We start from the raw sequence: 26914 nt of genomic DNA on the forward strand, positions 1-26914 counted from the left end.
GGAGTCAGGAATATCACTTACATTGATCATAATTGCGTTTCCTTTAATAAAATAAAAGTGCCTTGAGACCAGAGACTCATTTCATTTTTGTCTTTCCATATCCAGCTGCTAGCACACTGCCTGATACATAGTAGACACTTTTTAAATGCTTATTGGTTGATTAATTTATGTGGGTTTTGAGGCCAATTCATCTATCTTCTGTCTTCTTCCTCAGCCTACAAGACTGTGTGCAGCGTCAACGGGCCCTTGGTTGTTCTGGATAATGTAAAGGTAGGAAGATGGAGGAGTGACCATGGAAGGAGAATTTGAACCATGACCTGAAGCTACATCCCTCTCACTTATTCCTGACCCACAATGCACTTCCCCAAACTCAGTCTCCCCATTCTTTATTCTACCCCCAACTCCTGTTACTGCTGCTACAAAACCCTGCCTCCCTATCCCCCAACCCATAAAACCACATTCTAGGGCAAGACATCTTTCCTCCACAGTCTCTGACAAACACGCAAAATACCTCCATTTGATGCCAAGGTAACACATCATGATGAATAAACCTATCACAGTGAATATGTCTGTTACAGTATAGAAGAAAGAGCCCAGGCTGAGGGGTAGGGGAAGGGTCAGGATTTCTATTCACTGATCTGACGCTGACTCCATGGGTAACCTTCTATGGACCTCCATCTTCTCCCCTATAAAAGTTGAGTCAGTACTGACAATCTCCTCAGGTCCTGTGAGGGATGAAGTGTAATAGTAAGTGGACAAGGCCTGGCATCATATATTCCAAGGATTATTAGGATGATTATAATAGTCTGTACCGATGTAATTCAAAGGAACAATACCACTAGATCTGAGGAACCCTTGACTTGGGAAGCAAATAAATCTCACCACCAAGCTCATAGGAAATAGTCATATCTAATCAAGGATAACCCAACTCCATTACCCACCTTGCACCCCACTCACCCCCAAATTAATTTGTATGCGCTTTACTTTTACTTTTCTGTGTTCATATTATTACATTGTTTTCCCCCCAATACAATAGACAGTATGTTTCTTGAGGGCAGGTACTGTCCTCATGAGGTCACCTCATTGGAATGTATCAATTAATCAATCAGCAAGCATTTATTGAATGCCTATGTGCTAGGCTCTGTACTAGGCACTAGAAATCTGAAGACAAAAGAAGTAGTATCTACCCTCAGGCAGATTACATTCAATCAGAGTTGACAACACATTCATACATATTTATATACAGAATAAGTACAAGGTAATTGAGGGAAGGCATAAGTAGTTGAGGAAGTCCAGTAAGGTTTTGAGTAGGTTGAACTGAGTATTGAAGGAAGTGGGGGGAGAGGAAGGGTTTCTATGAGATGGAAGTGAAGAAGGCTTTGGGGTGATCAGTGCAAACACACAGAGACAGACAGTGAATGTTGTATTGGTATAATATCAAAGGAGCTCTTTCTAGCATAGAGAGGCAAGTGACTAAGATGGAGGTGAAGAAGGCTTTGGGGCGATCAGAGCAAAGACACAGAGACAGTGGAATGTTGTATGTGATATAATATAGAAGGAACTCTTTGTGGCATGGAGAGGCAAGAGAACCACGTTCCAGTCCTGTCTAGCTCTGCTACTAACTTGCTGTGTGGCCTTGGGAAAATCTCTTTTCTCTGGCCCTAAGTTTCCTCATCTGTAAAATTGAAAGCAACTTCCAAGTCTAAGGTCCTATGAGACCACAGCTTGGTAAAAAGTAGCAAGCCAAACCTAGATCAGCTAGAGTTGGGCGTGGGAGCAAGTAAGGGCAATGCTAAGATGTGGGCATGGGGACCTTTCCCCATCCATGCCCCAGAATCCATTGCCCTTTCATTTCCAAACTCTGGGTTCTTCATGTTTGTCCCCACAGCGCCATCTCCTGACAGCCCCTACACTGTAGAAAGATCTCAGTCCCTAGAGAGCATCCATTCCCTAATAGGGAGAAAACATCCTTAGGGAAGTATGCTCAAAATGGCGCTGTCCTCCCAGCCCAAGCTCCGAGCCTCGATTTCACTCCATTTATCAGTAAAGGATGGTGGAAGAAGCACAAGTTTTTACAGTGGAAGGAACAAGGGGGGCAGACAGAAGCAGGGAGAAAGATAGGAGCAGGGAGAGAAAGAGAGACAAGATGAGAGAGAGAGAGAGAGAGAGAGAGAGAGAGAGAGAGAGAGAGATGGAAAGAGAGGAAGACAGGAACGACAAGAGAAAGGAACAGAGAGACAGGGACAGGGGCAAAGAGGGGGGAAAGGACAAGGATGGTCAAAGACAGGAGCAGGGAGAGAAATGGGGGTAGGAACTGAAAGGGAGATGGAGACAGGGAAGCCAGAAATAAACAAAAACGGAACAGGAACAACAGCAAAGAAGGAAGAGAAATGGAGAGAGAAAATGAGGGAGGGAAAGAGAAAGAGAGAGACACAGAGAAACACAGACAGACAGAGAAAGATAGAGAGAAAGAGAGGGGGGGTAGGTGAGACAGAGACACAAAGATAGAAAACAGCAAGGAAGAAGACAGGGACATTGAGGCAGCATAGATATGGGGGGACCTGAAGTCAGGAAGACCCATATATAAACTCCACCTCTGAAATGTATTAGTTGTGTGGCACTAGGCAAGTTGCTTAATCTATCTATGTCTCTGATCCTTCATTTGTAAAAATGAAGGGGTTGGCCTTGATGACCCTTAGTTTCCCTTCTAACTTTCAAGTCTGAAATCCTGGTGTGGGGAAGAGAAAGTATCGGGTACAGAAGCAGGGAGGGAGACAGGGCAGAGAAAGGGATAGATACAAAGATGGAGATATGGACAGATAGGGAGTAGGGGCAGGGGTAGGGGCAAAAACAGTGGCAGAGGCAGAGTAAGAGTAAAGTGCTGGAAAAGTCCTTTGACTTCAGGATTTCTGCCTTGCCTGCTTGTCCTTGATCTTGTCTACCCTCTTATGGCCAAGAGCAAGACCACTGGGAGCAGGGGAAGGGATGATTAGAATAAGAAACAGCCCCTCACTTCAGGGCAAAAGCCAAGGTTTTGAGGGGGATCAGTGACTCTCTCTCGCCCTCTGTCTTTCTGTCTCTGTCTCGCTGTCTCTGTCTGTCTGTCTCTGTCTCTGTCTCTCTGTCTCTCTGTCTCTCTGTCTCTCTGTCTCTCTGTCTCTGTCTCTCTCTCTCTCTCTCTCTCTCTCTCTCTCTCTCTCTCTCTCTCTCTCTCTCTCTCTCACACACACACACACACACACACACACTCCTCATCATCCTTACAGCACTGACATGTCCTAAATTCCCTAGACACCCCTCAGAGCCTCAGCGGGGATCTAAAACCCTTCTTGCTTCTGCTTTTCTCCAACACGGGGTCCCTTGGGAGAAATAGATGCTCCACAGAGCAGGGGAGACACTTGAGGCAAACAACTTCAGCTCCAACTCCAGCCGTCTTCCTTGCTGTGTGACTTTGGCAAGTCACATTTCTTTGGTCATATTTCTTCTTCTATAAAACGAAGGAATCAGAACCATACATGTATGTAATTAGGGTTTTATTTTTCTTTCTTTCTCAATTAGGAAGGGATGACAAAAGGAAGAGAAAGTGAATCTTCTCTGATAAAAATAAAACTTAATTTTAAAAGGAAGGAGTCTTGACCCCAAATTATGAGGAGTGGGTGGGATTGCAGGGGCAGGAGATTTAAATTCTGTGGAAGAAGATGACAGTAACATTGGGGACTCAAGAGAAGTCTGTGATCTCATCAGTTTGGATATTCTCTCCAATGACACCACCAATCACAATCCATCCCACCCCATCCCTCCCCAAAACACTGTTTAATGTAGGAGAACTAGATGACTTCCAAAGAGCTTTCATGGGTGTGCTGGTAAATGTTTAACAGCCAGCTCTCTAGGGGAGGAAATGTAGGAACAACGCACATCTCTTCTGACTTCACATCATCATCATCATTTTTTGTTATTATTGTCGTTGTTAACTCATTTTCTTAAGTCTCAACAGTCAACAACAAATCAGTAAATCAATCCTTGATTTGTAGCAAAGTTAATGAGCTGGCTCCCACATACTCCTGGGCGCCTGTTAGCTCTAATCAGATGACATTTGTGAGTGAAGAAACCACAGCTCACAGAGGTAGATGACTTGACCAAGTAAGTCAGTGCCAGAATCCTAACTCCAGACTCCTCTTCCTACACATATCATGGGAAGAAGGGAGTGACTGATCAGTGCCCGCCTTTGCCCTCCTTGCTCTCACATCTTTTTCCTGGACGTTCTGCATTCTCTCTAGTTTGCCCAATATGCTGAAATTGTCAACTTCACCCTCCCAAATGGCACTCAGAGAAGTGGGCAGGTCCTGGAGGTGGCTGGCACCAAGGCCATTGTTCAGGTAAGAAGGCAGACTCTGTGTTGGTAGAGAGAGAGGGTTAGTATTCTGCATCTCTGCTCCTCACTGGGGTTCCTCCCCCCAAAACACCCTCCTCCTTCCTCTCTTCAAGGCCCAGCTCAATTTCCACTTCCTCCAGAATGACTTCCCAGATTCTATCAACAGGAGCACCTAAAGTCTACCCTGACATCCAACCTTTGTCTAAATTGGTCTGAGCTGGCTCTCAAATGGTTTCATTGGTGTGAATAATATCCCACCAACCAGAAAGTGAGTTTCCCAAGGGGAGGAACTATATATTTTTCCCTTGTCTCACCACACAGCATTCTATAAGGAGTGACAACATAAACCCTTAAACATACATACAAAATTAATAAAAGACAATTATGGAAGGACTAGTGGCTAGAGGATTAGTGAAGGTGACATTTCAGCTGAGCTCTGAAACAAATTAAGAATTCTAAGAGGCAGAGGTAAGGACAGAGAGCATTCCCGGCTGGGGGCACAGCTTGGGCAAAGGCCCAGAGGTAGGAAATGGAATATCATGTATGAAGAAGAGTAAGATGACCAGTTTGACTGGACCACGGACTTCATGAACATGAAGCATGCATAGTTATAAGGCTGGAAAGGTAGGCTGGAGTCAGATTGCAAAGCTCCTTGAGGAAGGAGCTTCATTTTTGTCTTTCTAGCCCCCCAGTATTGGATAGAGGAACCAATTAATAAATATTTATGGGATGAAATGACTGAATTGGATCCTGGTTCTCACAGTCAGCCACTGGATAACCAAAAAACATCCCTTAATCTCTCTGGTCCCACAGCAACTCTTAGGACCTTTCTATTGAGTAACAGACATAGAACAATTTGAGATCTTCACGAGTGAAAAGAGCCCCCACCTCAGAAAATCATGGACCCTTGACATTTTGACCAATGACACTACCAGAAAGAATACTAGCCCCAGAATCAGGAGACACCTGGGTTTGGGTCCTGCCTTTGACACAGCTGGGTTCAAAGTCCAGCCTAGATACTTCCTCATTGTTCAACCTTGACCAAGTGACTTAATCTCTCCCAGCCTCAGTTCTCTCATCTATAAAATGGGAGGTACAGTACCTAGAACAGGCATCTCACAGGGTTGTTTGAAGATCAAATGGGAAAATGTATCAGAAGCAACTGGGAAAGGTTAAAGCTATGATAATACTATATCTATACAACAATATACAAATATATGAAATACATATCGTAGTGGTGATGATGATAACTGACAGTTATACAGGGCGTTCCAAAGTACTATGGTGCAGTTTTAAGCTATTAAAGCTATATTTGACATTTAAGCTTTTATAGCTTAAAACTGTACAATGACTTTGGGGACAGCCTGTATAACTGTCAGTTATCACCATCACCACCACCACCCCACTCATCATAACCTTCTTGTCACTGCAGGTATTTGAAGGGACTTCAGGAATAGATGCCCAAAAGACAACCTGTGAGTTTACTGGTGACATCCTCCGAACTCCTGTATCAGAAGACATGCTAGGTAAGGAATGGGGTGAGGAAAGGACAACTCCACACCTAGCAAAATTGTCAATCATCTCATAAGATGCTGTAAAGACATCATAGTTTGGTGGAAAGAAAGTCAGAATTGGAGGCTGAGGACATGGTTTCAAATCTCACACTCATGACCTGCATCACCTTGGGAAATTCACCTAATTTCTCTGGTCCTGCTTCCTCATCTGTAAATTGAAGAACTAGATGACCTCTAAGGTCCCTTCCAACCTAGAATGTCAAATTGAGGAAGGACCTTAGAATACAGAATGTCAGAACTGGAAGGTCCCTTGGAACACTAATATACAAATATATTTGTATACAAATATAAGGAAGAACCTTAGAATATAAAATGTTAGAGCTAGAAGAACCAAGACCATCACTATTTCCCATTTAATAGATAAGGAAACATGCTCATAGAGAAAGTGACTTACCTAAGATCACCCAGCTAGTAATTAGCAGAGCTGGGTTTAGAATCCAAGTCTTCTGAATTTGAGTCATGTGCTCTTCTCACTCTCATAAGATGCCTCTTATGAAAGGCACCTCAAGACTTTATTTCTTCCCAGAGGACTTCTCTACCACCCTTCCATGGCCCCATCTTTTCCTCTTCCATAGCCAGGAATTCCTCTCTGTCAGAGTTGGTTTCCTTGGTTTAGATGGCAAAGGTGAGAACATTGTCCTCAGAAGCCCCTGTAGAAAATGGGACAGGGATTGGGAGAGAAAACTATTGGAACAATCTCTGGATAGCTGGAGGGTGTCAAGACAGGGCAATGGACAATTAAATAATTAACAGTTAATTAACTGTTTTAATTAAATAAATAACAGTTAACTAACAATTAACTTATGCCCTAATTTTTTCTGAGATTCAAACATATCTCTTATTCCCTGACTTTTTCCTACTTCCTTCCTCTTAGGTCGAGTTTTCAATGGTTCCGGCAAACCCATTGACCAAGGGCCAGAGGTTATGGCTGAAGACTTTCTGGACATCAATGGTGAGTGACCAGTGACTGTGAGTGGGCTTCAGGACCCCTTTTCTCATCCCTAGTTACTATATCCAACAGCCCTCTAGATCCTCTTCATATCCAAATATCTCTCTCTGCCCAACAATCTATCACTGTAACATAAAATAGGAAAGGAAGAGAGAAAAAAGGTCAGTTCAGCACTCTGAAGTATCAGCCATGTCTAGAAGCATTCAGGATGTGCTGGAGCCAGTTTACACCAGCTTGTCAGAGTCAGTTGTTCAGTTCTAGGTGTGAGCTTTTATACCTTAGAACTTTGTTCTGTTGATTGTCTAGATCAGGGGTGGGGAACCTGCAACCTAGATTCCACATTTGCAGCCTTTAGACTGAGTCGAAATTTTACAGAACAAATCCTTTTATGAAGGAGATTTATTCTGTGAAGTTTGAATTCAGTCAAAGGGAAGCACTTGAGGACCTAGAGGGTCACATGTGGCCTTGAGGCTGCAGGTTCCCCACTCCTGGTCCAGATTTAAGAGAGTGATGGAGAAACCATTAACAATGCAGATTAAAATGTGGTCATTCATACAGAGTCTGTTGTTCCAGTCTCACCATAGATCTCCCCACCTCCAACCTTGGCAAAGAAGGGAGGGGGAATCATTCTTTCACTCTTCTCTAGGACTATCATTGGTGTTTATAACAACACAGCAAAATATTGAATCCAGACACAGAAGGGCCTTAGAATATAAAATGTCAATACTGAAGGAGACCTTAGAATATAGACTGTCAGATCAAGAAAGGTCCTGAGAATGTCAAGTCTATCTGTGAAGGACCTTAGAACAGAACATCAGAGGACAGATCTTAGAACATAAAATGTCAGATTTAGGAGGGGCCTTAGAACATAAGATGTCAGATTGAGGAGAGATCTGAGAACACATCGGGGCTGAAAGGGGTCTTAAACACAATGTTGGAGCCGAACAGGTCTTTATAACACCATTTTACAAATGAGGAGGCTGAGAAAGAGGAAATATTTTTCCAGTATTGTACGATGAGTTAATGATACAAGCCCAGTGCAAGGCAATGACATTTCTGTTACTAAACCAATGTGTATCAAACGACTGCATCCCCAGATATGTGAGTGTCTTCTAGGGATTATTTCATCATCTTCAGGCTGGCCTCCCTTCCTTTGCTTTTCCTACCCTCACTCATGGGTCTGGGGACTTTAGTTTTAAGGAAATGGGAGGTTCAGAGCCTTGTAGACATAGCAAGTCCCATCCGAAACCAATCTCATAATGTGTTCCCCCTCCCTGTGTTCCCCCTCCTTCTCACCCCAGGTCAGCCAATCAACCCCCATAACCGAATCTACCCTGAGGAGATGATCCAGACAGGCATCTCACCCATTGACATCATGAACAGCATTGCCCGTGGCCAGAAGATCCCCATCTTCTCTGCAGCTGGACTCCCCCACAATGAGGTAAGAAGAAAAGAGCTGGACTAGTGTCCATTTGGGCAAGCCTGGCACTGCTGGGGGAACCCAAAGGCTGGTACAGCCTGTCTGATCCTGGCCAAGACTGGTGTCTTCACCTCCCTGTCCTCTAGGATGCACAAGAGCCCTGGATGCTTCCTGAGTTCCAATACAGGTCCTTAGGTTTACCCATGTATACATGCTGCACAGTGAAAAATAGGTTGTTGAGAGCCTGGAAGACCTGGGTTCAAATCCTGCCTCCCACTCCTTTTACCTGAGTGATTCTGTGGAGGTCATCTATTCTCTTTCATCCTGTTTCCACATATATGAAGTGGGTACAATAATACCTATGGTACTGACCTAACTGGGTTACTGTGAAAATAAACTGAGAAAATGCACAGAAGCATTTGATGAGCTTTAAAATGCCACATAATAAGAGCTAGCATTACTATAGCATGTTTTACATGTATTAAATGTATTACTTTACATCACATAATAACCTGTATCTTATATTACTGTGGCTAGAGAGCTGGCCAGGAGTCAGGAAGCAATTACTATCATAACTAACTTTTTATTATTATTATTTGCTATTGTAATTATAACTCATATTTATACTGTGCTTCAAGGTTGGCGAAGCACTTTATGTCACTTCATTTGATCCTTGAAACAGCATGCTGTGAAGTTGGTGTTATTATTTTCTGCCACTTTACAGAGGGGGAAACTGAGATAGGCAGAAGTTAAGTGACTTGCCCAGGGTCACACAGCTAGTAAGTGTCTAAGGCAGGATTTTAACTCAGGTCTTCCCAACTCCAACTCCAGCAGATACCCACTCTGCCACCTAGCTCCCTATGAGTTTTACCTACTATTTTTAAGGACCTAATCTCTCAATGTACAGATTGAAACTCAGAGAGGAAAAGTGACCTTCCCGAGATCATATACCTCATATGTAGTAGAGCTAAGGTTTGGGTCCAGGTCCTCAGCTCTAAGCCAGAGCTCACTCTCCCCTCCCCCACTAGCAGCTGGTTCTTTAACTTCCCACAAGGCAGGATCCATTCCACCCTTTGGGTGTGCCTCAGTTTCTCCATCTGATCATTTAGTCATTCTTATTTCCCAAATGCCAACACACACACGTGTTTTATTGTGTTGTTTATGACCCTTGACTTCACCCTAAGCTTCAGTCTTCCCACCAAAGGTGAAGGGACATGATACAAAAAGGACTCTGAACTCTGAAATCTCTTAGGATGGAACTCGGACTTCCAACATTGTGATGCTAATTCTCTCTCTCTCTCTCTCTCCTCCCTAATAGATCGCTGCACAGATTTGCCGCCAGGCGGGGCTGGTGAAAAAGTCCAAGGATGTCATTGATTATCATGAGGATAACTTTGCCATTGTGTTTGCAGCCATGGGGGTGAGCAAATCAGAAACTGGGTCTGAGACTTTCATGGGACAGGATAGGAATAAGGGTGGGATGCCTGGAGGGATCAGTGGGGAGGGAGGCTCTGTGATGGATGGCTCCAGACTGTTTAGAAGGAAAGAGAAAAAGGGAGGAGGAAAGGTCTTGGAGCTCAGGGAAGTTAGCTGGGAATGGCTTCCTTCGGCAGCACAGAAACCACAGAGTTTAGCATCTAATCAGCAAGGAAAATTGGTGGGCAAGGGTCCCTGGGTGACATTATAGCTCGAGCTCTCAGTTTAAACACCAAGGCTTGGCTAAGGACCAGGGGGATAGCTGGGCAAGCACTGCCCCACCCCCACTTCACACACCCCAGCTCCTTTCTCACCTTCCAAACCCCACATCTGCTTCAAGGCAGGTTCAGCTTCCCTCTGACGAAACCAGAGGAAAATGCAGATCCAGCCCCTGACCTTCAGAAAATCATCATCTTAGCTTAACAGTCCCAGTTGAAAAAAGACATTCTCTCTTTCTTTCCATCCAGTGAGGAGGGAGGGAGCTATTGACTCTCATGTCTTCACCTCACTTGCGACCTTTCCCCACTCAATGACCAGGTAAACATGGAGACAGCTCGATTCTTCAAGTCCGACTTTGAGCAGAATGGCACCATGGGCAATGTCTGCCTGTTCCTGAATCTGGCCAATGATCCCACGTGAGCCCCCTAGCTCCTTGGAACCCTTTCTCCCACCTTGCCCACGCGTATTAAAAGACTCTGGCTCTCTGAAGTCTCTTAGAATGGAACTTGGTCTTCCACATTCTGATGCTTTCTCTCTCTCATCTCTCTGTTTCTTCTCTCTGTCTGTCTCTCTGTCTGTCTCTGTCTCTATCTCTGTCTGTCTCTGTATCTCTGTCTCTGTTTCTCTCTCTGTTTGTTTCTCTGTCTCTCTGTCTCTCTGTCTCTCTCTCTCTGTCTTCGTGTGTGTGTGTGTGTATGTGTCTTGGTCTCTGTGTCTTTGGTGTCTTGTCTCTGTCTGTGTCTGTGTCTGTCTGTCTGCCTGTCTGTATCTGCCTGTCTGTGTATGCCTGTGTGTCTGTCTCTGTCTGTCTCTGTCTCTCACTTTGTCTGTCTGTCTGTCTGTCTGTCTGTCTGTCTGTCTGTCTCTCTCTCTCTCTCTCTCTCTCTCTCTCTCTCTCTCTCTCTCTCTCTCAAAATCCATTCATTTAATGTCTCCTATGCTCTCAGCACAACAAAGGAATACAAAATTTAAAGAAGACTGGGTCCCTGTCCTCAGGAGCTAAAAATCCCTTGACAGAACTAAGACCGACATACAAAGTCAAGTTGAAAATGCCAGGAGGCATTTCCTGAGGAGGTTAGCACTTTCCTTTTGAGGGAGGCTGGAGGAGGGAGAAGTCGCTTCCAAAGACAAGACTTGGGCTATGAATTCTGGTGTCCACGAGCATCATGTGCATCACGGAACCATAGCATGTACATGTTAGAGGGAACCTTAGAGACCCTAGGTAGTGAGAGAGTCTGGGCTTAGGACTGAAGCATCGACAAAGGGAAGTCCCAGATGAGAAAAGTCCCTCTACAATTGTAGAGAAGCTTGTTGTCTCAGAGAACTGCCCAGACCATTGAGAGAGAACGAGTCTTGCCAAGGGTTCCCCACCACCACCCCCATCTGCATGGGTCAGAGGTAGACCTTGGATCTGGGTCTTTCTGACACTGAGGCTGGCTCTCCTTCCATGACATGGCGCTGCCTCCAGGGATCATAGGATGACAGATGGAGAGCTGGTAGGAACATCAGATGCCATCAAGTTGAAGTCTCTCATTTTACACAGGAGAAAAATGAGGCCCCCAAATCATCCATTGAGTCAGGGACAAAGCTAGACTCAAGCCCAGGTCCTGCAAGTGGCCGTGACTTAGCTGTGCTACCAGCACCTGAAGTAGCTCCCAGATGGAATGATGGCTGAAGCCCCAGAGTCAGTCATTTAGTGACTGTGTCGCTGGGCAAGTCACAGCCTCTCTCAGCCTAAGCTTCCTTATCTATGAAATTCCATTAATAGTATCATCCATTGTGCTACAATAATAACAAGGTTAAGGAGCAAATGATTTAATATATGGAAAGCATTTTGCAAACCTTAAAATACTGTATAAATGTGAGTTGTTACTATCCAGAACTCTTAAATGTCCTTCTTTGATTACAATTTCCTGTCAACCAAACAAGCATTTATTAAGCTGGCCCTTGAATCAGGAGGACAAGTTCAAATCCATTCCCAGATCCTTACTAACTGTGTAACCCCGGGAGAGTCACTTAACCTCTGTCAGCTTCAGTGTCCTAAAATGAGAATACTAAAACACCTACTTCCCAGAGCTACTGTGAGATCCTATGTATACAGTACAGTGCCCGGCACACAGTAGGCACCATATAAATGCTTGTCTCGTTTCTCCCCTCCCTTGACAGTCAGAAAAGACACTCCTCCTCACCTCTGAATACGAGTTTCCTTGTCCTTTGGACCTTCTAGCCTTGCTGATCCTCAACTCTACGTCATCCCCACTCTCCACCATCTATTGGTGACAGGCAGTGTGACACAGTGACTAAGCCTCCATTCTCTTATCTGTAAAGTGGGGGCAGTAGTACAGCCCTGCCTCACAGGGTTATTGTGAGGCTGGAATGAAGTCAAATGTATAAAGTTGTAAGTTCCAGGCATCATTATTACTCCCGAGGCTCTGAATGCTGCTGGAGCAAGCCACAAAACCTCTGTGCCTTGCTCTACTATAGATTCATTTTTATTTTTAGTTCCAAATTCTCTCTTCCTCCCTCACCCTCCTTCACCCATTGGAGAGGCAAGAAAAACAAAGGCCATTACCTATATGTACAATCCTGAAAAACAAATTCCTGCATTAGCCATGTCCAGAAAAGGGAAGGAGGGAGAAAAAGGAAGAAAATCTGCTTCAGTCTGTCTGATGAGTGCCTCAGCTCCCTATCTGGAGGTGGTAGCATGCTTCACTGTGAGGGGAACACTATATTTCAACCAACTTCCCATTTCTCAGATACCCCAATTTGGGGGTTGGGGAAAGGGCATGTTCAAACCATCAAGCTGACCTTTAGCCCATATAAGACTCCATCATCAAACTCCATGTCCTGACTCAGATGGGCCCCCATGTCTGCAGCATATCCCCCCCTTTCTTCCCTCTTCCTACATGGAGCCTTTCTTTATCTAGAGAGTCACCATGGCAAAAGGAACAGAGCCAACCCAGAACAAGAAACAGTGATGGCTACCACTTATATAAATACTTTAAGGTTCACAAAAGGTTTTACGTATATTACTTTATTGATCTCACAAAAACCCTGGGAGGTAGGTACTATTATGTCCCCATTTTAGAGATGAGGAAACTGAAACAGACAGAGGTTAAGTAACTTGCCCAGGGTCACACAGCTAGTAAGTGGGATTTTAACTCAGGTCTAACTCCAAATCCAGCACTCTATCCACTTAGCTGCCCACCTGGGTTCAAGTTCCACTTCTGATAGAGAAGGCTGTGTGACTCCACACACATCACCCAAACTCTCAATGGCTCAAGCAGCTTGCTAAGATTGTACGCTGCAGAGCAGAGGCCAGTTAACATGGTCCTCCACCAATGAAAACATATGCAAAAGAAAATCCCATCCAATGGAGAAAAACATTTCTTTGCAATGTTGTATCCCCACCACCAAGGCAACGTTCTTTAAGTCAGTTATGTTTTTGTCTATGTGTCCTGTGCCTGGAACATAGTAGGTGCTTATTCTGTTCAACTGAATTGAATCGAATTAGAACTAAGAAGGTAACTTCACCCAGTTCTCTGACCTGAACTGCACATGCCCAGAAGCTCAGGTTAAACCTGGGTTCATTAACTCCTTTCTCCATCCCTTATACCCCCAGGATTGAACGGATCATTACACCCCGCCTAGCCCTGACTACAGCTGAGTTCCTTGCCTATCAGTGTGAGAAGCATGTGTTAGTCATACTAACAGACATGAGTTCCTATGCAGAGGCCCTGAGAGAGGTATGGCTGGGGGCCAGGGGAAAGACCAGGGATGGGGGGAAGGGAATGGGCAGGGAGGCAGTAAACCATTCCAATCCATCCTTGGACTCAGGAACTCTGGGAAAAGAGAGATGGTGGACCTCAATGCCTATGATGAATTTTTCTATCCCTGGTTCTCTTTCTACTTTTCTTTTGTATCTGCCTTGGTCTATCTTCCTGTGTCTCTACTGCAATTTCTGTCTGCTTTGTTTCTGGGTGACTCTCTCTGAGTCTCTATTTCTTTCCCTGATGCCCCTGGTGGGCACACCCAGGTCTCAGCCGCCAGGGAAGAAGTACCTGGCCGACGAGGTTTCCCTGGGTACATGTACACGGATCTAGCCACCATCTATGAGCGGGCAGGCCGAGTGGAAGGCCGGGCAGGTTCCATCACACAGATCCCCATTCTCACGATGCCCAATGATGGTGAGGATTCCCCTGCAAGCTTCCTCCCCACCCCCAACAACTTCCCTTGCCATCTCTCCCCTTGCTTCAGTCCCATCCCCCACTCCTACTCAGAGTCAAATGTCTCCAAGAATGCCTGAGCATCTACATGACCACTGAGAAGTCCCTTAACCATTTTGTGCATTGGTTTCTCATTTGTGATGATTCTCATGAATCTATGATCCTCTGATATTCATGTGGTTTTTTGGTCTGATGGGTTCTCAGTCCCATTCAAGTCCAAACTCTCTATTCCAGATATCACCCACCCCATCCCTGACCTGACTGGCTTCATTACAGAGGGACAGATCTATGTGGACAGACAACTGCACAACAGACAGGTACCGCCATTTTCCCTCCCCTTCATTCTTCCTGCTCAATGCTACTTTCTCTCCCAGCCCAGATCTCAAACAGAGAAATACAAATAGCTGCCTCATTTCCACAGTCAGTTAAGAGATTGCATGCAGTAATAGGGAGGACTTGACACTCTCTCCTTTTACAAGTGGAGAAACTGAGGCCACAGTTAGTAAATAGCAGAGTTGGAATTCAAACCCAGGGCCTCTGACTTCAAATCCAGCACTTCCTCTACTCCTGAAAATGGCCTTCTCCTAGCTCCCAGAAACATCAATGTGTTTTAATAGATTAGAATCTAGGAATAAAGCCGGATTTCCTTTCTCTTTTTCCTCACCTTCCCAACCTCATCCTGATTAGAAAAAAGAGAATCCTGAAACAAAAAAAAAAAAAACAGTTATAATCTGTCCTGTTGGTTTTTTATCTTTGACTAATGGAGAGAAGGCATTCATAGAGCTATCAGCCAATCAATAAGCATTCATTAAGCACTGACTGTATGCCACTAGCTGTGCTAAATTCTGGAAATAAAAAGAATGGCAAAACCAGGGTCAGACTCAAGGAGCTCCCCTCTTCTAAAGGGGGAGATGGCATGTCAACAACATTGTACACTCAGGATCTATCCAGAGTGGATAGAGGAGGAACCAGCAGTGGCATCACCAGACCTGGAGGACCCAGGAGGGTGACCCCTGCTCACTGGTGCTGAACATTTTTCCCCACTTCCTTTTCTTCCCTCCCCTAACTCCTGTTATCCCTTTCTACTTCCTCAGATCTATCCTCCCATCAACGTGCTTCCCTCCCTCTCCCGTCTGATGAAGTCAGCCATAGGTGAGGGCATGACAAGGAAGGACCACGGTGATGTCTCAAACCAGCTGGTAAGGAAAGGATGCTGGGGAGTGGGCCAGGTGCAGAGTCATTGATTACATTTTTCAGAGTACAGGAAGCTCAGCTCCACTACCTGTTCAGCCCCTTTCCAAAGTCATCCATTTGTTTAGGATGTGGAGTTGACCCTTCACTGATGCCTTCTTCCTCTGAGATCCCATCATGGCTATCGCTCTGGTGGTGACTCTGAGTTCTTAAAGGCTGCACCAGCACAACACAATCTGGACTAGCCTCTAATACTGACCTGGAAAAAGAGCATGTGTCCAAGCATCAGCCCAGCTAACTTCAGAAAGACTGGTCAAGGGCAGAGAGGTAGTGAAGGGGAGAGTCCAATACTTAGAGTCAGGGAGACTTCAATTCAAATCCTGCCTCAGACACTTACTAGCTGTATGACCCTGGGCAAGTCACTTATTCTCTGTGTGCCTCAGTTTCCTCATCTGTAAGATGGGGATAGTAATAGCACCTACTGCACAAAATAGTTGTGAGGATGAAATAATATTTATAAAACTCTCAGCATATAGTAGCTATTTAATAAATGCTTGTTAAAATTTTTAAACCACCAGATTAGCTCAAACTACTGCTTTTAGACCATCTGCTAATCTATAGAAGAGCTGCAATCTAGCTCAGTAGAGGGACTACTCACACAGTGACTTTATTACAGATCCATTAAATATTGGAAACCAGGGACTCACAAGGGCAAGACTGACCCCCCTAGCTCATGTATTCTTAACCCTGGGCTCCTTGAACTTGTTTTGTCAATATTTTGACACATCACATGTCAACATAATTGGTTTCTTTTATATTCCTATGTATTTAATGCATTTAATGAATTTTATGCACTATTCTGAAAAGACAAGTCTGTTGAAGGGATCCATGACTGAAAAATGATGAAGGAGCACATCTAACCCCATCAGCCATCTCAGAGGTCAGCCATGATATTCATAAATGGGACTGGCTAAGAGGGTCAGTAGGGGCAGCTAAGTGGATACTGAATAGAGTGCCAGTGTGGGGACAAAGGTCAAGAAGACTCATCCTCCTGAGTTCAAACCCAAACTCAGGCTCTTACTAGCTATGTGACCCTGGGCAAGTCATTTCACCCTGTTTGCCTCCATTTCCTCACCTGTAAAATGAGCTGCAGAAGGAGATGGCAAACCTCTCTAGCAACTTTGCCAAGAAAATCCCAAGAAAGACATGATATTTCATCAGCGTGGGCATTCCCTCCACTGAGTCAATCATGAACTCTCCACAATTTAACAAATGGGGCCCTTTGGTGGCAAGCTGCCCATGGAACCTAACAAGGATGGCAAGGGGGTGACAGACCCAAAGACTGGACAAGAGGTCTTTTCTGTTCAATTGTATCTGCTGAGATTTGTGCTTTGCTGGAATAGATTTTGAAGTCCCAGGGTGACCCCACCACCACCATCACTACAATGAGGTTTCAAAGGAAATGGAGCCATGTCCTATGTGTTACTTATGTGCCCCCTTTTCATACAGAGAGGATAAGGACCAGACCTATGATTTCACTGGTCTAAGGAATTCCCATGTGAACAAATTTCCCCTGTCAGTGCCCCTTAGCACCTTCTCTTCAACTTACAATCTAAGACACCTGCCCAGAGCACTGAGAGGCTGTGACCTGTCCAGGATTACACAGCTAGTATGTATTAGAAACATGACTTAAACCCAAGTCTTCCTGTCCTTGAGGCCAGCTCTCCACCTCCTACTCCTCCTACTCCTCTACAACTCTCATTTGAAATCATTTCTTTTTTAAGAAACTAGATTTGAATATCAGATTTGCTTCTAAGTACCTGGGTGAGCATAAGCAAATCACTTCCCCTTTCAGTCAATTCCACCCCCAGGCAAAATGGGTGTATCTATAGAGATAGACCTCTATCTTTTCTTTTTTAAAAACAATGTTTGACTGATGATCTTTTTTAAAACATCACTATCTCTTCCCAATAACTAACCCAAATAAAACCTTCTCTTCTAACACAAGTTTGGTTAAGTTCAACAAACCAATAAACTGACTAGGTCTGCAGATAATAGAAGTCATTCATTCCACACCTAGAACCTACCATCATGTATGCAGAGTACATATATTGCCAGGGAATATGGATGGAAGGTATTTACATAAGCACCTGTGACCTGAAAATAGACAGGGCGCACACCTGCCCGGCACCTCATACTTATTGACTTACTGTGTGACTGATGGACTCTTGCCAGGAATGCATGCATCTAGGATACCTCCATGGAGGACATACACATAGACACGTGTATGGATGACTTAGGGCACATTGAAAGTTGGGCCAACTCACCTCCAACTCTGTAGAGTTGGTAATATTCTCTGGTGAGGTAAATGAGCTATGATCATTTGAGCACATGATGCATATGATCATAGGCAAATGAGCATATGATCATAGAAATGATTCTATCCTTGACTGGATAGAATAGAACAGAAGGGAAAGACCACACAGTGTAATGGAAAGATTCCCAGAACACAAAGTCAGGGGACTTGACTATTCCAGTGCTTGGTCACCGTGTAAGCCTGGGCATCACAATAAGTGTTTATTGAGTAAATGACCGACTTCTTGGAGCTTTAGTTTCATCTTCTGTAAGCTGGGGATAATGATTAACTTAAATTACGTAGCCCCCGAGCTGAAATACGTTGTTCAAGGTACATACCTTTCTTCATAACTCCAGGGCTTAGCACAACTTAAATACTTAAATGTTTGTTGACTCTGAGCTGTTCTGTTCTCTGGGTCTCAACTTTTTCATCTGAAAATTCAGGTGAGTTGGGCTAGATCAGCCAGGAACATTGAGTTAGAGCTGGAAGGATCCTTAGATGTCATGGAATCCAATCCCCCATTTGACATATGAGACCTAGAGAGTCTGTGACTGGCCCAGGGGTCACACAAGCTAGTGTCTGAGGCAAGATTGGAAACCAGGTTTTCCTGACTGCAGGATGGCACCTCTCCAAGGCTCCTTCCAGCTCTCAGTCCTGTGATTAGATGACTCATGAGGGGAGATCAAATTCTGAAATTCTATGAAACCTAAGGTGAGGTTACAGGGAGGGTAGGATGTTGGGAATGGGGAAGGAGAACAGCCAAAGCACTGAAGCCAGTGTCCAAGCCTCCCTAAGAGGCTGGAGCCCAACCCCCAAATCCCATCCATCTGCTCCTTCCCCACAGTACGCTTGCTACGCCATTGGGAAGGACGTTCAAGCCATGAAGGCGGTGGTGGGGGAGGAGGCTTTGACCTCAGAGGACCTGCTGTACCTTGAGTTTCTGCAGAAGTTTGAGAAGAATTTCATCAACCAGGGTAGGAAGACACGGGGGGAGGAAGGATTGATCACAAGGAGAGGGAACATCTGCCTGAGCCTGGGTCAGCCCCTTTCTCGGTTTCTCCTTCTCTTCCCCAGGCCCCTACGAAAACCGCAGCGTGTTTGAGTCCCTGGACCTCGGCTGGCAGCTGCTGCGGATCTTCCCCAAAGAGATGCTCAAACGGATCCCTCAGAGCGTCATAGAAGAGTTCTACCCCCGAGAGACCTTGCACCAGGCCCCGCCCCCCAGCCCAGGCCCGACTGACGCCTCTGACACCTCGGACTCGCTGCTCTAGGGTTGCACCTGGACCCCACCCTCAGCACTGACACCTCGGTGGGACCACGCTTTATACCCAAGCACCGCTCCCTCCACTGACCTCTCCCTAGCCCTAGTTCTAGGACCACACACTGATGGCCACCACCACCCTTTCTAAACTCCACCTGCATCTCCCTCCAGCCAATCGCTTTGGGTAGCTCTACCCCCAGACTTCTGTTCCCCCTCCCCTCCACTTCACTTCCTCTCCTTCCGACAAATAAGGAAAGCTGGAGCTAGCTTCCCTAGAGGCCAAGTCTCTCCCTCTTTTCCCTTGGTTACCAGCAGGGAGGGGAAAATGGAGAAGAAAGATGTCAGAGAAGAGTTCCCTACCCGGCTAACTTCAGCTACTATCTTTTATTAAAAATCCTATTGCTTAAGGAGAGTACACAGGTGTGTGAAGCTTGGCAAATCAATCAATGAATGTTTAGTAATCACCTCCTAAGTACCAGGCATTGTGCTTAGTGCTGGGGATACAAAAAGAGGGGAAAAAACAGGCCCTGGCTTCAAGCAACTTAAAATAATGGGAGAAATAACGTGCAAACCTATCTATACTCCTGTTTGCCAGGGTTCTCCTAGTGCTCATTTGCATCTGAATCTTAGACCACTTACAAACCCTAATTCTCTAGGAGCTCCAGACTCCCCCTTTCCTTAATTTGGGGGAAATGAAAGTGCAAGTTAAGGAGTGAGGATGGGGAGGGGGAGTAGTTAGAAGAAAATAAGGGGAGTCATTAAGTGCTTGAGGTGTCTCTCCAGGCAAGGACATTCTCTTTTTTTCACTGACGAAGTTACTAAACACCTGTCATATGTAGTCATCGCATCACCGCATGGAATCGACTGGGTTCTCCGAATTCTGCGCCATCAGAGCCCAAGGTCTCCAAGCTTCCATGGCAAACACTTCAAGTCTGAGCCCCCAACAAATAACTTTAACCCTCTTGATGCCAAACTTCTAGTGTCCTGTCCTACTAAAGAGGCATCTACTTTATTTTCAGCTCTACCCTTAAATCTGTGGGAAAGGAGGCTGCCATCCCCCTCTCCTCCCACATGACTTTTACCAGACCTGTGCCAGGGAAATTCTCAGGAGCAGATTTCTTTTCATATAAGCATTTACACCTCATAAATCAGCAAACACTACAAACACAGAGCTTGATGTTTTGTTGACTGTCTATTCTTAAGAAAGTGATAATGTTTTAATAATGCTGATTAAACTGAAAAGTATACAGTGATACACTGGGAAAGGGAAAGACTGGTTGTTAAACATTTACCAGCACACCCCTGCTTCTATCACTTACTGCTCTCTGGAAGGTATCATTTAAAATGCACCTATGTGCCCTGGCTTTCCAAGTAGCCTCCCCTATTATGTGCACAGAATTATTAGTGAGGAAGCAAGTATTTTAAAAACCCCTTTGTTCAAGTCCATATCTCCTTTTCCCTTCTGAGAAAAATGGTTTTCTTGAAGATGCCTGCTTAACAAAAAGGAAAAAACAACAACCTCACCTTCAATTAATAACACTATGTCTTTATTCACTTTTCAAAATTCAAACAGGGACCTCAGAGCTTGACTTCTGATTAAAAAGATATACATATTCATATTTTATGCTATGTAAGCATGTTTTCCTGTTCTTATTTCTTTTCTGTGATGAACTGAGCAAGGATGGTGGCTGTGCTGGTGTTGTCTCATTCTCCAGTGACCCTTGCAGCAGTTTTGCTGCTAATTCCTTGGACTATCCCATGGTGGTTGGGGGTTGGGGGAATGCTGATCTTTATGCCTCTAACTTTGCCTTTTGAGATAACATAGGTGTTCACGCTGACAAAACTGGATTTGTGAGTGTTACAAATGTTTCAAGACAATCAAGAGTGGAGTTCACAGCACAACTCACCATGGCCATTTTCAGATGATTGATGGTAGAAGATTCCTCTAGTTTGAATGGGATGGGAAGTATCTGTGGTCTGCAACTCAATAACGATTGGTGGGAAACACTGAAATTCATGGAGATCACCAACCTGTACCAGATAGAGGTAGGAGAAGAAAGAGGAAGAGAACTCTGATTGACCCTAGAAGTCTCTGTGGCAACACACTTCAGATCAATAAGGGAAAAAGCTTCATTATGTGCCTTGTTCCTTAGCCATTATTTGGAAATGTAGAGATTCTGGCACCTGTGTTCCTATCAATTCACTTGTGCCTCAATGTCTAGGAAAACATCTCCTACATTCAGCTTCTGAATACTTGTGTTTCTGTTGGGTCCTGTTGGTCTTCCCACAATGGGCCTCCCCTTCAAGGACAAATTTATACATCAGCAAAATGCCACATCCTGGGGACTAATCTCCTGGAGTTCTTCTTGGATCAAGTATGAGACAGCTAGGAGGCTCAAAACTGGGTGGCATGCCTGGGTGGCATGCCTTAAAGGTCAATAAACGTAGGTGGAAATTTGACAGCATTCTCCCCATTTGTTCTCAACATGTTTGGCCTACCCTGCAGGTATGGAACTATCAGAAAGCACGACTGGGACGGGGAGAGGCTGGTCTAATAAACAGTTAATGAAGTCAGTGGAATGATCTCAATTAAAAAGGTTGAGCCTTTGGGGAGAGGGGGGAAGCTGGTGGTAATGAGTGTCTCATCACAACCATCTTTCAAGCTTAAATCCTGAAGATTTTATTGTTTCAGCTTTGCAGATGAGGAAATGTAGGTTTGGAAAAGTTTAGTGACTTGCCTGCAGTCACAGAGCTGGTTAAATGTGAGAAGCAGGATTTGAACCTAGGCCTCCTTGACTCTAAAATGAACACTCTGTCCACTCTCCCATCCTACTATCTAATATAATGCTACTCGGTGTCTGAGTCATGGGAAAGGTGAAGGGGAACCTGAAACCAGAAAAGGCTTGAGTCGAAATCCAGGCACTGACACCCATTAGCTCACTGACAACTGAGTGAGTCACTTTTGTTTCCATAGCTACACATTCTGTCTAACTTCTGGTTTGTTTCCTTTGTAATAGTAAGCATTTTATTTTATGGGTTTGAAAACATAAGTCTGAGATGGAAGGTGTCCACCAGACTGACTACCCAAGGCATGCAGGACAAAACAGTTGAAGAATCCCCAGGCCAGGGGCTGAATTGGATAAAAACATGGCTTCTATTTCTAACAAGTGAAATTACCAACATGATGAATATATATGGAAAACCCAGCAATGTGGGATTTGGCTCATTCCAAGAACGAAATAGATAAGGACCTGTTTACTCTTGCTGTCTTCAGGAAACATAAAGTGTTGGACTGGCACCTCTGATAAACACAGAATTCAGAGGGCAGATCAACGCCTCCTGTAATTGGTAGAATGGAATGGCACTTGATATAAAACGACTGAAAGGGTAAGAGGGACCAGGTTATGATGAACTTTGAATGACAAAGAGGAGAGGCAATGGGGAACCACCAGAGTTTATTAAGGAAAGGGGTGTCATAGTCAGAGCTGCACTTTTAGATCATTTTAGCAGCTAGGTAGACAGACTGGAGTGGAAAGAGGCATGAGGCAGGCTGACCCACCAAGCAGCACTACACTAGTCCTGTTGTGAGAGTCTGAACCAGGGTGACAGTTGTAGATGCTGGAATATTGTGTCCAGTTTGGGCCCCACAGTCTAAGGAGGATATTGATAAGCCGACGTATCCACAGGATCCACCAGGATGGTGAGGAGCCTCTAATCTGTGACCCAGAGTAGGTCCCAGAGACTGAGACAGAAGTGGAAGGGAAGGGCACTGAAGACAGAAGCTGCCTTCTCCTCCTCTGGCCAGAACACCACAGGGGAGGAGGAAGGAGAGTTCACTAAGGAACAGAGACACACACCAAATGTCCTGAAACTCTGAGAGCAAGATAGAGAGAAGCTCCATCCAGTCCCTCCAAGTCAGGACAAGGTCCCCAAAAAATCGTTTGGGCAAGGCTCCAGCTGAGAAAGGCTCTGAGCCCCCCAAACGCTCCTCGATGACCAGGGACCCAAGCCTGTCTTACCCCTTTCCCTCTTATTTGAACCAGACCTAGGATGTCAATAGCACATGGAACCCCAGTGAGGGTCTTCCTGACTAGGGAAGGAAATGATAATGATGCTAAAAAGAAAAAGAAAAGAATATTAATGAAATATTTTAAAATGGAAAGAGTAGAACAGAAGGTGTTGCTCTAACTAACACTGCAAGCAGGGCAATGTGAGTACTCCATGTCAAATTTAATATAGTCTTAAAAAAAAAAACCCACGCCATACATAAAGAAGATTTATGTTTGACCTACAATCCTCTTGTCCTGATCTACGTATATGGAAACATTCAAGTCTGTTGATGCTTGTCAAGTTGGTCATTTTAAAAAGAAAAGATCTTGAATCCCAGAGATGGAAAGTGATGGGACTTGGCTAAGGTCACACCACTTATAAACAGAGTTGAGATTTGAATTCAGGTCCTCAGTTCCAAATCCAAGGTTCTTTTCACTGTACCTAAACCCTGTTCATAGAAAAAGGTCCTACCCACAAATCAGGGACAATACCATCTCCTGTTCATGCCTCAGTTTCTCTGCCTGGACCTCATTATATGCCCTTACTAGCCAAGCCCCACAGACCCACACTCTTTGTTGTTGCGTTAATTCAAACTTCTGGACCACAGTCTCCAAAGCAGCATCCTAAGACTGGCCTCAGACTTCTGGATTCACATGGGAGGTTTCATTAGTCTGTCTATCCCTCTGTCTGTCTGTCTGTCTGTCTCTCTCTCTCACACACACACATACACACACACACACACACACACACATACCCCACCTGCCTCAATCCATTCATCCACTCTTCAATAACCCAATCTCTGAAAGGTTATTTCACGGTAAGTGAATAAGTCCCAGGACATGAAAGGTCACTGTGCTGGGGACTTTCCCATGGGGTTTGCCACCTTGGGGAAGTAAGCAAATCTGAAAGTAGATCTGAGATTTAGATGGAAGGTGGGTAAGGAAGAAACTGGGGCCCCAGCAGCTTCTGGAGAAGGACAGGCTCAGACCTGAGGGCAGGGACAGTGGCTCTATCCCACAGTCTCAAAATCATGGAACCATAGAACTTCATAGCTGTAAGAAGCTCTATTAATGAACAATCCAACTCCCTATATTTACAGAAAAGGAAACTGAGTCCCAGACAGGGTCAGTGCAACCCAGGTCTTGAAAGTATGCTTTACATTTTAGCATCAGGTGAAACTGCTCCAAAAATCAGGACTCTGAAACTCACAGTCTCTTGTCCTATCATTTCTCCTAAACAAGTCCTGCCTTCTAAACGTATTCTAAGTTCTTCCTGTTTTCCTGGTCCATCCCATACTTTTTTCCCTTCCAAATGTTCTCCCTCTAATTAAGCAATTCGACAAAATACTGCCCTCCCACCTTAACATGACATCCCCTTGTCGTTTAGAAGTTACAACTCCACCAGTCCCCAACTTTGGGCCCCCGCCTCCCCCATTCCCCTTCCAATGTACAGCCTCTGACTGCTGCTGCAGGATGGCAGGAAGCCATGCTAAGGGGCACCACCTTCCTGCTATCCAGCATCTCCCAGTCAGACAGCAATCCTCTCAACCTTCATCACGCCCCTTCCAACAGCTGCTCCAAAGACAATGAGACCCACCAGCAAACATCTGCTGACAGTAAATTTCCTTTAGTTCAGAGAAGATCTATATTCCTATCATTTAGTCTCTCGTGGTCTTCGTTTGCTCCTCTATAAAATAAAGAAGGGGACCAGATGGCCTCAAAGCTTCCTTCTACTCCGAATCTAGAATCCCTTGATTCTGGGGATGCCCCAAGCTGGGACCCTCTCTTTCCTTAGAATCTTTTTAAAATTTCTATCTTTTTTATTACAAACTTACTAAGCCTCAACAAATATAATCATTTCAATATACACAGAAAAGGGGGACTTTAACTGAAACTGAATTTCTTTTATGTACAGTTTTTTTTTTCTGCTATATACAGTTTAGTGGGGTTTGGGGACAGGGATAATTCCAATTTTCTGTGGCAGTTTTACTACTGTCCAAATTGTCCTTACCCATCTGAATTTCCTTCTTCTTTCCTCAATTTATTTTTAATGATTCATTGGACTCTTTTTTTTCTGGACTTCTTTTCTTCTTTCCTTCATTTACTTTTAGTATTAATGTCCCCCTCACTCCCAATATCCCCACACTGACCCCCAACACAGAAGTCAAAAGCACTCCCAGTGCTTTTGAAACAAGAACTGAACCCTTTAATCTGCTGCTCTGATTCTTTCCTAAGGAGGAAATTTTGACTTCTTCACGCAGGGCAAGTATATGCTGTCAGAAATTTGTTTGTACCTTGTGTTTGCTGATTTGGGCAGGATACCTTGACTTCTCTTGGTCTGATCAGCCCTGATTAATAAAAAACACAGTCCTTAGGCATTTGGCCTTTGGATTTTTAAAGCTGCACATTGGCATGTTATATGATAGCATGCTAAATGAAATTTATAAATTTGCGTATTTCTCTCCATAGAGAAGAATTAACGTGCCCCTCACCTACCCAGAGCCCAGCTCTCCTTATCCTGACAAATATTGTTTGGTAAATTCTGCAGCAGTTTACTCTGAACAATGATTGAAAACCATGCCCCTCACAAACACTATTATCAGTTACAGGTTGTAGAACCTTGGAGAATAACCAGACAGTTATGGTGTACTCATTGGGCATTGGAGATCACTATTTTCCTCTTTTCACATCACAAATTGTAAAATGACTGTTACACTCCAAAGTCTCTTACTTCCCATACCCATTCCTCAATGCCATATGAAGTGGCAAATTCACTTTACATCTTTCTGTATAATAAGTTTCACAACTGCCATGAGACACGTGAGAAGGTTCTCATCCCATGCCAACCTCCATTGGGAAGCAGATTCCGAGCCTGGAAATTCCCCAGGCTAATAAAATCACAGCTTCAGTCCCTGGCCCTATTAATCTGTACCATTATGATCTGCATCCCAATGAGCTAAGGAGGAAGAGAGGCTTGATGGATATAAGATCTAGATGTCTTCAAAGACTGCCTTGTGTTATGCTACAGCTATGAACTTCTTGGTACTAACTTGAGAGACGACAAGCAGTGGCATTTACTCCATGAAGTAGAAACTCTTGATACCACAGGACTGATCTGATTTCTGATTGGATGTAGGTAAAAGCACTTATGCTGCTGAATCAATAATCCACCTCAAGGGGGTTCGGGAAAAGCATCTTGTAGAAGAAGGGATTTTAACCAGGTCTTCAAGGAAGCCAGGGAGGCCAAGAGGCAACCATGAGGAGGGAGAGCATTCCAGGCATGATGGCCGCTAGAGAAAATGCCTGGAGCCAAAAGCTGGAGGTCTGATGCAAAGAGCAGCCAGGAGGCCAGTGTCACTGGACTGAAGACTAGAGGGTGACAGGGGAGGGGAGTTTAGGGTATAAGAAGATTGGAAAGGTGGGAGGCAGGCAGGCATCAGTTGTCAAAAAAGTTGAGAAGCTGATTGTATGGAGGTAATAGTATCTTCCTGAATCCATTTCTCTATTGTGACTTTTAACTGAGAAAATTTCCCACCTGTTAGAATGTGCAATTAGCAATGACACCCCTTAAAAGACATGGCACTGTGATGTATGAAGTGACCATTGCAGAAAGTGTCTAAAACATCTTCCTGGAAACTTGTCCCTGTGCCAAGCCAGCCCCCTTCTCCCACGGTTAAGCTCCTTCCAAGGGCCTCTACACTGGGGCTGGGCCCAGGCTCACCGAGCTCCATCCTCTTCCCAGATGACCTTTTGACCCTTGGACCTCACCCCATGACAGCTCAGTCCTTCCCCTGTCAGACTGTACGCTCCTCCAGGGCAGA

The 26914-nt window shown here is 44.7% G+C and overlaps 1 protein-coding gene and 1 long non-coding RNA gene across 2 annotated transcripts in view; one reads left to right on the plus strand and one right to left on the minus strand.

Annotated features, from left to right (window-relative positions):
- Positions 1-20661, plus strand: part of ATP6V1B1 (ATPase H+ transporting V1 subunit B1) — a 39548-nt gene extending 18887 nt beyond the window's left edge. Inside the window, exons 2-14 of the mRNA XM_072599571.1 lie at positions 215-270; positions 4278-4376; positions 5805-5898; positions 6821-6898; positions 8197-8336; positions 9634-9735; positions 10329-10426; positions 13633-13756; positions 14047-14197; positions 14471-14553; positions 15331-15435; positions 18628-18757; positions 18858-20661. Coding sequence (XP_072455672.1) covers positions 215-270; positions 4278-4376; positions 5805-5898; positions 6821-6898; positions 8197-8336; positions 9634-9735; positions 10329-10426; positions 13633-13756; positions 14047-14197; positions 14471-14553; positions 15331-15435; positions 18628-18757; positions 18858-19054 — 1457 coding nt within the window. The 3' untranslated portion in view covers positions 19055-20661. The remainder of the gene's footprint in view (positions 1-214; positions 271-4277; positions 4377-5804; positions 5899-6820; positions 6899-8196; positions 8337-9633; positions 9736-10328; positions 10427-13632; positions 13757-14046; positions 14198-14470; positions 14554-15330; positions 15436-18627; positions 18758-18857) is intronic.
- LOC140502827 (uncharacterized) lies at positions 3519-18961 on the minus strand. The gene is made up of 3 exons (XR_011967295.1): positions 18715-18961; positions 6341-6596; positions 3519-4391 (listed from the first exon to the last, which is right to left on the minus strand). It is a non-coding gene; the product is annotated as an uncharacterized lncRNA (long non-coding RNA).
- Positions 20662-26914: the final 6253 nt, after the last annotated feature.

This window comes from Notamacropus eugenii, chromosome 1, assembly GCF_028372415.1.
Source record: "Notamacropus eugenii isolate mMacEug1 chromosome 1, mMacEug1.pri_v2, whole genome shotgun sequence".
Classification (NCBI taxonomy): domain Eukaryota; kingdom Metazoa; phylum Chordata; class Mammalia; order Diprotodontia; family Macropodidae; genus Notamacropus; species Notamacropus eugenii.